Source organism: Grammomys surdaster, unplaced genomic scaffold (genome assembly GCF_004785775.1).
Source record: "Grammomys surdaster isolate TR1022 unplaced genomic scaffold, NIH_TR_1.0 125284, whole genome shotgun sequence".
NCBI lineage: Eukaryota > Metazoa > Chordata > Mammalia > Rodentia > Muridae > Grammomys > Grammomys surdaster.
This window is the reverse complement of record NW_021620163.1, coordinates 1107226-1121020: the sequence shown is the minus strand read 5'-3', so window position 1 is coordinate 1121020 and position 13795 is coordinate 1107226. Positions and strand designations below refer to the sequence as shown.

Here is a 13795-nt window from a genome sequence, read left to right as displayed (position 1 = left end):
TCTCTCTCTCTCTCTCTCTCTCTCTCTCTCTCTCTCTCTCTCTCTCTCTCTCTCTTCTCATCAATCAAAAATCAGGCAAACCAAAAAGAAATCTAAAAAGAAAAAAAAAACAAGAAATATACACACAATAAAAATAAAAACCACAAAATTAGAAACCACCATGTAAAAATAAAAGACTTTTAAATAAAATACTTCTACCAAACAATTTTACAGAAATATTATTGAGTTCCCCTTTGCATTGGCCATTACTGCATAGTAAGCATAGTGCCTCCATTAACTGTGGTGAACATATGCAGATTCCACTGAAGAAAATTAATTTTATTCCCTTGAAATCACATGTCAATTCCAGATAGCATCTTACTTTGAATATTCCCTTTTGAACTCTGGGACATCTGGTTTTAAACCTGTGCAGTCCCTGGGTATGCTGATAGTTTTTGTGGCAGTTTTTCATGTATACATCAGACTTTTATTTTCTAGAAGACACTGTTTCTAGGAGTCATCTTTCTACTATGGGTAGCTACATCTTTCTGCCTCTTCTGCTCTGCTCCCTGAGCCCAGAGAAATTTGATTAAGATATTCAATTTTCCTAAATAGTATGATCCAAATCTTTCAGTGTTTATATGTTACCTAATTGTGGTTCGCTCTGCTAGTTCCCATATAGTGTAAGAGAAAACTTCTCTGATGATGACTGAGCGAGGAATATTTCTATGAATATGGTAGCATGTCACTAGGAATCATTCTATCGCTATGTTTCTATAGTAGAATAATAGTATTTAGTTTTCTAATAGGCCCATGGCCTATTCAGTTTATGGGTCATGGGCACCAATCCACTTTTGGATATGAATTACATCCTATGGCATGAACTTAAATTCAATCAGATTGTATGACAACTATCATAACATCTTGACACTGTTATACCATCATAGCATGTTGAAAGGTCACTGTTGAAGGTCTCAGGATTTTTACTTGGTTTAGTGATTACTCTTGTCTTTAATAGTATGCAGAGTACCTGTTAGTACCATGAACATTCTAGTACCAGGAACTAGTCAGTAGGGGTGAAGGTACTAATTAGGCACCAGTTCAATAGTCTCATGTTAATATGTGTTGTCATAAAAACTGGAGGGCATTACCCTTAGTTTATGGCAAGAAACCCCTAGCTTTGGCAATAGCCTGAGGTGTTTGGTTATTTCCAGGGAGGAGGTGTGTTATTGGGACTGGGTTTGGAGGTTTCAATAGCCCAGGCCAGACTTAATTTTTATCTTTATGCCATATGCTTGTAGATGAAAATGTGTGCTCCCATATACTGCTCCAGTTCCATCCATGCCTGCAGCCGTTACTCCCAGCATAATGTTCATGAATTATACCTTAGAAATTGTAACACTCTTGCAAATAAATATAAGACACTTTTGTCATGGTGCCTCTTGAACAAAAATAAAATAGAAACTAAGACAAACCATATCCTCAAAAGAGTCTATATTCTCCTGCAGAAATTCTTGCTCACCAGTAAAGGTTACTTTCCTATTCATAAAAAACAGAATTTGCAAGCAGAAAAGATACCTATCAACTGAGGAAAGTACTTGGGTTTTAGGTTTACACACTAGAATATTATTTGGCTGTTTAAATATGTTATAGACGTTCTGTCAGGTTTTCTGAAGGCTAAACTGATTCCAAGGATCCTAGGTACGAACCCACTCTATATTGTATGCCCACCAACTACCCTTAAAGCTGTAAACTTTAAACAATCAAACAGCTGTAAACTCCATACATATTCTGTGCTCTATTTTCCAGCCTACAACTTCCCTGCTTTTCTGGAGGCCATGCCTGTACCAGCCATAAACTCTCATATACCCCGAACCCAGGCTCAAGATTCAGATCTCACTACTTGAGCAGAAGACCTTGCATGTGATATAGACTCTAGTAAAAAAATTTAGTATGATTTTTTTTATTTATACTTCTGGCACAATTGCTGTGACTTGTGAGAGAAACATTCTATGCTAACCCCGTCTCTCCAGAGTACTAAGTGTCTCTCCTGTTTGCATGTCAATTTCTTTGTCCAGAAATGGAAGTCTTTTTCATTTCTTTTGAATAGATTTTCTGTCTTCATTTGTTTATTTAACTCTTTTTTTAAAAAAATACATTAAATCACTACTTTGTATGTTTCATCATGATCTAAATTTCTTGGGTGTTCTACTCCTAAGTGTTTTACTTATTGCTACTGAATCATTTTGGATTTTCTTAGTTGACTCACAGTTGTAGTACTTCGTTGTGTTCTCTTTCTGACATTCTTTTTTTCTTCAAGATCTTCTGTTTATGCTGCTTCATATGTGATACATATTTATATATTATATGAATATAATGAAGACGGGACTATGTGCTTGGGTTAATAAGCTAGTGGAGAGTCTGCCAAGCTAAGGCTTAAGCACTGAAATATTAAAGGGTCTCTTTTTAGGCCCCAGGGAGTGGAGAGGCCTGGCAGGAAGCTGAGGTGGGGGGTCAGTGAGGACATCCTCTTGGAGATAGGAGGAGGAAGAATGGGAGGTGAAACTATAGGAGGGAAGACACAGAGGGGGTAATGATGACTGTAAAAAAAAAGTAATGTAAAAATGTTTCTGGTTGATTATTTGGAGAACTAGTTTGTTAAGGAATAATTGTCGACATATTGATTTTTAGGATTAATTAACATATGTAAAACATTAATTAATATTTATAATATAATATATTATATATGATATCAGTCTATCAGTTTCTTATTATTTTAATTGCATAATTACTTCTGGAATTAATTTATATCTTGTTTTGTTTTGCCATTGATTTGTTTATAGTGAGAGTTGTTAATTTTTTCTAATGTTTAAAAATTTTCCTAAAATTGTCATCATTATTGCAGCTACTTTAAATTTGAAAAGACTGAAGATGCTATGACATTATTCATTCTAATCTGAAGCCTCTCATCTTGTTCTTAAATCTATTATGCTGGGTAGCTTTCTGTCATCTTCATATAACATAGGGTCACTGGAGAAGAGAGAGCCTCAATTGAGCAAACTCTCTCTCCAAAAGACTAGACGATAGGCAAGCCTCTAGAACATTTTCTTAAAGTAGAGATTTTGTGTTTGAGTTCAACCCATTGTGGACAAGGCAACTCCTATTTCTGAGTTCTAGAAGAAAGCAAACTGGTCAAGCCATAGTGAGTAATCCAGGAACCTGCACTCCTCCATGATTCCTGCATCAGCTTCTTGGGGTTGGTCTGGTGCTGCTTTGTATTCAAATGCTAAATTCTGTATCCCAAGATCTGGTTGCTCCATGACAAGTAAATTCTTCTGTACAGCGTTTGTTGTACAAAACTTGTCCTCCATGTTAATTGGTCAATAAACAGCTAAAACCTGTGATTGGACAATAAAGGAAGGAAGGCAGGATATTCTAGGAGGGAGAAAGGAACTCTGCAAAAATGAAAGTGAAAGGCATTTTCACTAGGAAACATGATAGGAGACTGAAGTGACTACAGGCCTGGAAGGTATAGATAGCATGTGGCTGGATGAGGTGATCAGGTTAACTTAGGTAAGCTAGTTGAGAGTCTAGTCTGCCAGCTAAGTTTTAAGCTTTGAAATATTAAAAGGTCTCTATGTGATTATTTGTGGAACTAGCTGATTAAGGAATAACTCATACAATATTCATTTCCAGTATTAATTAATAAATACATACAAAATATTAATAATTATTTTTTATATCAGCTTCTGAATCCAGGTTCCTGGACTGGTCAACTCCTTTCCTGACTTCCTCCCATGATGAGAAATCAAAAGCCAAATAAATACATACCCCCTACTTTTTTATGTCATAGGATTTTATCAGAGCAATAGAAGCCATAGCTAGGAAAGAAATTGGAACCAGGATGGTATAGTAATGTTGAGACAGGCCTGACTTTGTTGTTTAGGAGAGGATTACTGATGACTTAGAAGATTATTGAAACTTTCTGCAACAACAACAACAACAAAAGAGCCATAGAGTATTGAAACTTCAGATAGCTGTGATATAGGGGGCTTAGTCTTTGACAAAATTCAACAATCCTTCATGCTAAAAGTATTAGAGAGATCAGAAATTCAAGGTCCATAACTAAACATAGTAAAAGCAATATACAGCAAACCAATAGCCAACATCAAACTAAATGGAGAGAAACTTGAAGCAATCCTCCTAAATTAAGGGACAAGACAAAAGTGTACACTCTCCCCGTCTCTTCAATACAGTACCTGAAGTTCTAGCCAGAGCAATTAGAGAACAAAAAGAGATCAAAGGGATAAAATTTGGGGAGTAGGAAGTCACAATATCACTATTTGTAGATGATGTGATAGTGTACATAAGTGACACAAGTTCTACCAGAGAACTCCTATAGGTGATAACTGCAGCAAAGTGACTGGATATAAAATTAATCCCCCAAAGGCAGTAATCTACCTCTACTCAAAGGATAAAAGTGTTGAAAAAGAAATCATGGAAATCACACCCTTTACAGATAATATAAAATATGTTGGTATGACTCTAAGCAAACAAGTGAAATACTTGTATGACATGAACTTCAAGTCTCTGAAGAAAAAAATCAAGAAAGATCTCAGAATATAGAACGATCTTCCATGCTCATGAGTCAGTAGGATTAACATAGTAAAAACGGAAGTTTTACTAAAAACAATCTACAGATTCAATGCTATCCCCATAAAAATTTCCACTCAATTCTTTACAGAGATAGAAAGAGAAATTCTCAAATTCATCTGTAATAACAAAAACCCATGATAGCAAAAACTATTCTCAATAATACAAGAACTTCTAGGGGAATCACCATTCCTGACATCAAGCTGTACTACAGAGCAATAGTGATAAAAAACCACATGGTATTGGTACAAAGACAGGCAGGTCGATCAAGGGAATAGAATTGGAGACTCAGAAATAAACCCACACACCTATGGTCACTTGTTCTTTGACAAAGGAGCTAAAACCATCTAGTGGTAAAAAACAGTATTTTCAACAAATGGTGCTGTTTCAACTGGCGGTCTGTATGGAGAAGGATGCAAAATGATCTGTTCTTATCTTTTTGAACTAATCACAAATCCAAGTGCATCAAGCACCTCCACGTAAAACCAGATATGCTGAATTAATAGAAGAGAAATTGGAAAAGAGCCTCAAACACATAGGCACAGTAGAAAATTTCCTGAACAGAACACCAATGGTTCATACACTAAGATCATCAATCAACATATGGTACTCCATGAAATTGAAAAGCTTCTGTAAGGCAAAGGACACTGTTAATAAGACAAAACAGTAACCCATAGTTTGGGATAAGATCTTTACCAATCCTACAACTGACAGAAGGATAATATCCAAAATATACAAAGAACTCAAGAAGGTATACTCCAGAGAACCAAATAACCCTATTAAAAATTGGGTACAGAGCTCAACTGAGGAATCTCAAATATCTGAGAAGCACTTAAATATATGGTCAACATCCTTAGTCATCAGGGAAATGTAAATCAAAATGACTCTGAGATTCCACCTCCCACCAATCAGAGTGACTAAAATCAAATACACAGGTGACAGCAGATGCTGGTGAGGAGGTGGAGAAAGAAGAACACTCTTCCATTGCTGGTGGATTGCAAGCTGGTAAAACCACTTTGGATCTCAATCTGGTGGTTCTTCGGAAAACTGAAAATAGTTCTATCGGAAAACCCAACTATATCACTACTGTGCATTCCCAAAAGATGCTCCAACATATAACAAGGACGAATGCTCCACTTTGTTTATAGCAGCCTTACTTATAATAGCCAGAAGCTGGAAACAATCTAGATGTCCCTCAACAGAGGAATTTATACAGAACATGTGGTACATTTACACAATGGAGCATTACTGAGCTATTAAAAACAGTGACTCCATGAAAGTCGCAGGCAAATGAATGGAACTAGAAAATATCATCTTCAGTGAGATAACCCAGTCACAAAAGAATGCAAATTGTATGTACTCACTGATAAGTAGATATTAGCCCAAAAGTTCAGAGAATCAATGAAACAACCTAGAAACCATATGGAGCTTAAGAAGGAAGAATGAAGTGTGTGAATGCTTTAATACTACATAGCATAGAAAGGACAACAAAATAATCACAGGAAGTAGAGGGAAGAAGGGACCTGAGAGGGAGAGATGAGGAGGGAAAAAGGGGGTGGCAGGATCAGGTATTGGAAGGGACAGGAGAGAAATACAGAGGGTCAGAAAATGAAATAAAAATATGTAGCAGTAGGGGATGGGGAACTGGGTATAGCCGCTAGAAAGTTCCAGAAGCCAGAGAAGTAAGAGGCTCTCAGGATCTAACAGCCATGACTTTAGTGGAAATAAGCAATAAAGGAGAGATAGAACCTGTAGAGAACACCTCTAGTGGATAGGCACAGGCCCCAGCTAAGGGATGGGACCACTCACCCATCTCAACGTTTTTAACCCAGAAATGTTCCTGTCCAAAGGAAGGAGAGGGACAAAACATGGAACAGAGACTAAAGGAAAGGCTGTCCAGAAAGGCTCCATCTAGGGATCCATCCCATCTGTAGACACCAAACCCCAACGCTATTGCAGATGCCAAGAAGTACTTGCTGACGGGAGTCTGATATGGCTGTTCGCTGAGAGGTTCTACCACTACGTGACAAATACAAATGCAGATACTCAGAGACAGCCATCAGATTTAGCCAAGAGAGCACAATGGAAGAGCTAAGAGAAGGACTGAAGGAGCAGAAGGGGACTACAATCTATGAAAAGAACATTATCAACTAACCAGAACACTCAGAGCTCCCAGAGACTAAACCACCAACTAAAGAGTATAGAAAGGATCCATGGCTCCAGATATGTATGAAGCAGAAGATGGCCTTATCTGGAGGGGAGACCCTTGGTCTTATGGAGGCTTGATGCCCCAGCGAAGTAGGATGCTAGCAAACGGGGGATGTAGAGCACTGAGGTAGGAATGGGTGAGTGGGTGGAGGGACACCCTCATAGAAGCAATGGGGAGGGTGGAGAGGAGAGATGGGATGGAGTGTTTGTGGAACGGTTATCAGGAAGGGTGATGTCATGTAAATAAATAAAATGATAAATAATAAACAAAAAATGAAAATGCAGCACAGCTATACAATTAGGCTACTTCTCAGGTATTAAAACAAAGTCATCCTGTAATTTGCTTGGAAATGTATGGAGCTAGAATACATCATCCTGAGTGAGGTACTATAGACTCAGAAATTCTCCAATGTTAGGGTTGTTTACTTATAAGTGATAATTAGCCATAAAGTGTAGGATAACTATCTTCCAATCCAAAGGCCCTAAGAAACTGAGTAATGAGATTTCAAGAAATTTGCATGAATTTCACAAAGAAGAGCAAGCAAGATAGTCATCAGAGGTATTGTAGGTGCCCTGGACAAGGAACCAGGATGAGAAATGAGTGAGGAGGGGCAAAGGATGGGGATCAGATGTGTGTGTTTGGGGTTTCAGGGTATCCCTGGGACTTGTGGGCAATCTTGGATGGAGGAGGCTGAAGACAGTCTATGGGGGTGACTATAACTGAGATTATTATCAGCAGGGTATAATATGGGAGAGGGCTTGGATATAGAATGAAAATCAGTGTGGGGCAAGTCTGAGACTTGCTGGAGACCTGGCACAGGAGACTTCTGGAAGTCTCTGTGGATCACCCTAGCTGAATTCCTAGAAGCTATGGATATGGAGACTGAAGTGGCCACCTCTTATAGCTAAGAGTGCCTTCCAATGGAGGGAGGGAGATATTAATTCTTTTATTTTTAAGTACTATATAAATGCAGCAGTTTTTTGGTCAATGAGATAATATACTTGTAAAAAAATCTTTGAAAGAATTTACTACTTTGCTCACCATTTTATATTTAGTCTATTAAGAAAGAACTGGCATGGTGGGACAAATCTAAACAAAGGCCACATTCTAGAATTCTCGTTAACTCTAAATAGCCTATTAGTTGTTGAATGAATCCAACAGTGTATTTAAATTTGGAAAAACTAAGGCTGCCATGACCCTGTGAACTTTGAAAACACCATTATACAACACTCAGAGATGTAGTGATCTTCCCAGAAGGTTTTTTTTTCACCTCTCACTATATTATTTCTATGATGCCACCCTGTTTTCAAAAATAAAATTGTAAAATTCTTCTTTCCCTCAAATAGTTAATAAATAAGTATAATTTTGAGAGCATTGTTTCTCCCTTGTTCCATTTGAGAAGACTTTGAAAAACCTGGAACTTTTTCCAGATATCCTGGCCTTTTCTATTAGTTGAGTTTAATTTTTGTGAAAATACTCTGTAGTGACTTTTTAAGCAAAATATAAAGTCACTGCATCAATAGATAAAACTGTGCATATTAAAATTATTTATGATAAATGGAATCGAATTTTTTTACTCATTTTCTCCAAGGCTCAGGGAATATCATGAATGAATAGAAGGAAATATTTGAACTCGTGGTTGGGGCAGCCTGGGGTAAAACTATATTCTGGACCTAAAAGACCCATGCCATCCTAGTTCACAACAGTTGTGGTTGCTTGCACAGGACTAATCATTCATCATTACAATATAAAGCAAGGAAGTCCTCATGTACTCCCTGTACTAGCCAAGGAGACAGAGACTAAATGACTACCAGAGGATAGAAAGTTTTCTTTAAGGATATGGCCCCTGGTTAGTCAAACATCATCGAGGGTATGCACCCCTACCTAAAAACATTCAGAAAATATGAATGGGACTTGACATGCTATGAAAAGAACAACAAAAACAATAACAACAACAAAAAACCAACCAAACAAGAAGATATAAAGTCATGAATTAGTATATGATAAAGATAGGGGAGGAATTAATGTGAATATGATAAAAATATTTTTATTTAAAATAATTATATCCATTTAAAAATATTATAAAATATGAAAATAGAAAATAGCTTTGAAAAACAGTACATTAAGAAGTGATTTTTTTGGGGGGATCATTGACAAAGGTAGAGAATGTGAAGGAAGATATTTTTGTGAATCTCAGTGATGTATTTAATAAGAGTAAGATTTGGGGAAAATAACACTCATAAATTAAAATTGGAAATCAGACTCTATTCTGGAAGCTATCCCTGTAATTTTCTTGTATATTTAAGCTGCAATTGGTTACTTGCTGGTACAAACAGGAGACTTGAAATAACTTATCATTATTTTAGATACATGAGATTATGTAGAAAACTATTTCTTACTTTAAATGTGAACATTTTATTATATTGGACAAAATACCACTACCACCACCACCACACCCCCCAACATCATTATTTGAATAGGATTTATCTTCACTCGTATTAGAAATACTGGAAAAGAAGGTGCTTTACAATGAGATGAATAGGATTCAAGAAGCTTTCTCTAAGTATTCACGTTAAATTTCATTTTCATATAATGAAGTTGTTAAAGATGGAATTATATAAAGTAATGTCTGGATATCCAATATACATGGAGATTAGTTATTGTGAATCTATATGCTTAAAAATAAACAAACCCATCATTAACAGTATCATATCCATAGTGATTTACAGCAAAATTCAAAGATTTTGTTCAAAAAATTCCACTGCTGAATGAAGAGACTTTTCTAAAGCATTTGTAGAAATGAGAGTACTGGGCAATTTCCTAGTTAACAAGATGTAAATTCAAGGGTAGCTCTGTTTCTTAATTAAACGGAAGTCAAAGAGGATAGCATTCCACCAATATTGAAGGAGAAATGAATATTGCTTTTAGAAAAATTTGGTGATTTTTCATTGTTCACAATATTTCATTTTCTAATTCATAAAAAGATGCTGCAAATAATGATTTAGGATATAGAAATTCTCCTTTAAAAAAACAGCAACAAAAATCAAACAGAAATCAAACAACAACAACAACAAAAAAACATGTTCCTAATGCACATTTTATAAATAAGATAATCTCTGTGTGTCCACAAAGTTAATGCCAGGTAGTATGTAACAAATCAAATTTTAAATGACCCCTTGCTCATGGTAAAACCCATGGTAGTAATAACAGTTAAGATGATTTGTGCAATGAGATATGAGAAAGAAAAAATAATCTATCAGGTGCTCAAGAGTCTAATCAGTAATAAAATAATTAAAATGAGTATGTTTAGTAGGGCATTGAGAGTGCATTCAGACAATTATGAAAAACTGTGTGAGATTATTATTTATCCAATTTGAAAATTTTGTAAATTATTTAAATGATGGGAGAGGTATTGTAAAGCCTGCAGGCTGGGGATGTCTTTATGAACAGGGAAATGTTTATTTCACTGAGTGTCACTGTGATTTTCAGTAAGTGTCTATACCTGATCAACAATAATATCATGTGTAAAGTGTGAAGATGATACCCAGGAATGTAGTTTTTTAGTATTCCCCAGAAAATATTGAGCCCTGAGGCTAATTAGGATATAGCAAAATAGAAAAATGTGGCCTCAAGGGAATTATGTCCCATTGGTAGCAGTTGAAAATAAAAGTGATAATCCAGTTTGTTCTGGAAGTACAGGTAAAGATGGAAAGATTTACTGGACTCAGGTAGGTTTATGAATGACTACTTGCAAGACTAGGAGAAGAATAACACTGCAATTTATTTGAAATATGAACAACATAGTTGACAAACAAATGAGTACATGGCTCATTTGCTTAAGTAGTTGCATAAATTATGCCAACCAAAGAACAGAAACATACATTTTTAGGTATTTGTGAATCTGAGTGCCTTCACTTGCTTCCTTGTAGAAGGTTAAATATAGATGATATTTTAGTATGTAGTAAGGCAAATACTATTGGTATACAATTTCCTTTTCAAAGCTATGCACCCATGATGTGATATGATGTGATATGGGAAACACTAATTTCTTCTAAGTTCATTCAAATAATAATAGATGGTCAATGTTATGTATAACAATATATAACACCTCAAGTCTGTATAATATCAACCTTATTGTTTTGGGATTATAGAGCATAGTTTCCATTAGCCTTTTCATGTAACAATAAAGAAAATTAAAAGTTATCCTGTAATGTAAACATATAAATTTATAAATTAAGACAGGAAATAGGAATGTGACAACCTTTTTGCTTTCCAAATTCTTTAGGTTGTGTACAAACCAATGATACTGAAGTATTTTGTAACACTGGCTTGATCATTTTCTTTTATAAGGATCTAGTGCTTAGAGTCTGGTATGTTGAAATCAATGAATGATGTTAAGAGACAGATGGTTTAATGAAATAGGTATCATTAGAAAATATCGCAAAACCATAACATATCTATTTCCATAAATTTATTTAAATTGGATGTGATGATGTGAGATTAAACTATGATTATTAATATGATGAAAGAGATCTTTTGTTTCATGTTCATGAAATGTTTAGTTTTTCATATTTTTGGGGCTTCCTACCCAGCTTTTGTTGTTCCTTTCATATGTATTGTTATCTGATAACAACCTTTAGGCTTCTCCATCCCACAGTCTTAGGATGAATGTAAAAATAAGATGTCAGGAATTACTTATATTAAACAATTATCAACTGCTGACTCTAAATATTTGAGGGAATTTTTGGAAAGTGTGTCACTTCTGTGCTTCTAGATTGTTTTATGAATACACAGAATATTTTCTATATAATAAGAGTAGAATCTGAATATTGGCTACAATATTCTTACCTAGATAAATTAAAACCAACTATATTTTTTAATGCTTTCTGCAACTATTCAGGCAAAGAACAAAGAAGAATGGATGATGGAAACTGCTCTTCAATCACCAAATTTATTCTACTAGGAATCACTAATGACCCTAGCATGAAAGTGGTTCTATTCATTGTATTTCTCATCATCTATCTCATTATTCTTGTGGCAAATATTGGAATGATTGTTTTGGTGAGAATAGATTCCCAGCTTCACACACCAATGTACTTCTTCCTCAGCCACCTCTCTTTCTCAGACCTTTGTTATTCCACTGCAGTTGGACCAAAGATGCTGGTAGGCCTACTGGCCAAATACAAACCTATATCTTTTTTGGGCTGTGTATTGCAGTTTTTCTTCACCTGTATCTTTGTAGATGCTGAGTGTGTGCTGCTGGCAGTAATGGCCTTTGATCGGTACAAGGCCATCAGCAATCCCCTGATGTATGCTATAGACATGTCCAGTAGATTTTGTTACCAACTTCTGGCTGGAGTTTATGTATTAGCAATGATAGATGCTCTGATGAATACTATAATAACATTTGGGTTATGTTTCTGTAGGTCAAATGAGATTAATCATTTCTTCTGTGATCGTCCACCTATACTGTTATTATCTTGCTCAGATATACATGTTAGTGAATTGGCAATATTTGTGTTTTCTGGGTTTGTTGAGTTGTGCACTATTTCAGGACTTCTTGTCTCTTACTGTTACATTATCACATCAGTCTTGAAGATCAACTCTGATGAGGGCAGATTCAAAGCTTTCTCCACCTGTGCCTCCCATTTGACTGTAGTTGTAATTTTTCAGGGGACTCTGTTTTTTATGTATTTCCAGCCAAGTTCTTCATACTCCTTAGATCAAGACAAAACAGCTTCATTGTTTTATACCCTGGTGATTCCCATGCTAAACCCTCTGATTTATAGCCTGAGGAACAAGGATGTGAAAGAAGCTCTGTACAAACTGAGAAATAAAAAGTCATTTAAATAATTGCATTATATTTGTATATCTACAAGATATAGTAGGAGTGATTGTTGTAAAATTATACTGCATGAATTGTAAAGAATTTATGTCATCTAGTTTAACTGATTAAAATATGTATTTCTTCTAAATTTTAGAGAAAAGATAATATTATTGATATATAAATTGTTCATATTTCATTATTATTTGTTACAAAATAATTGCTTTTAATTCAATTTTAATTACACGATGCTTTCCTGGATTGTACTACTTTTCCTTTTATATTTTATTTTTTATTTAATATCAGAGGAATCTCTAGATTGTTAAAAATAAATCTTTATTAAGGTGAAAGGCATAGACATTAACTACATAGTCTAAACCTTCATAACTTTTAGGATAGAATAAAATTATACTTTTTCTGCAGTAAAATGTATTTTGAAAGTAATCTAGAGCAAAATTTTTTTTTACTTTTTTTTTAATCAAATCATAATTTTTACTTAGTCACACAGGGGTTATAAACACAAAAAGGCAGGACATGGGGAAGGGGATGACACCAAAGTGTGGGTGTTCAGGGGGAGTACAGATATCTTTCAGAACATGGTATTGGCTGGGTGAAGGTTCAGGGGACAGGTCACTATGACTCTGTCTATGATTCACTTTTCCTTATCTAAGTTGGCATTATTCGCCAAGGCTACCTATTTACAAGGTCTATGACTACTCAGGCTGGTAAATTTCCAGAAAAGCTGCCTGGTTACCATAGCTTATAGCCCTCTGTTTCAATATTTTTCCACAGAAACCCAAGACTTGGTCTTAGTATACATGTATGACAGGCCTATTGCTGATTTTAGGCCTATGGCTGATTTTAGGCCTTCAGTGTGTAAGCAGGGCTGCCCCTGACATCTCCTCCCTTCTCTAAGTATAGAAGGGCTGTGGCGATTCTAATCTTGGGAAGGCAGGGATAGAGGCCTGACCCCAAGTAATTGAAGGGGAGAGCAAAATCTTTACATCCAATGTCCACAATAAAAAGTCTCTTGGATGAGAATTTGTCCAAGTACAGCTTTGACCTCCAAGTAAGACTGATAAGGCATACATAATTGGCGATAATTGACTTAGAGCCTGTGAGAATACTCC

General features: G+C 35.6%; 1 protein-coding gene across 1 annotated transcript; it reads left to right on the top strand.

Annotated features, from left to right (window-relative positions):
* The first annotated feature begins 11727 nt into the window (after positions 1-11727).
* On the top strand, positions 11728-12735 carry LOC114637401 (olfactory receptor-like protein OLF2). The gene has a single exon (XM_028785629.1). It carries the CDS (start codon positions 11759-11761, stop codon positions 12692-12694), a length of 936 nt encoding a protein of 311 aa, XP_028641462.1. The 5' UTR covers positions 11728-11758; the 3' UTR covers positions 12695-12735.
* The last annotated feature ends 1060 nt before the right edge of the window (positions 12736-13795 follow it).

Coding starts and splice junctions, on each gene's coding strand:
- LOC114637401 (XM_028785629.1), top strand. CDS start 11,759: ATGGATGATGGAAACTGCTCTTCAATCACCAAATTTATTCTACTAGGA.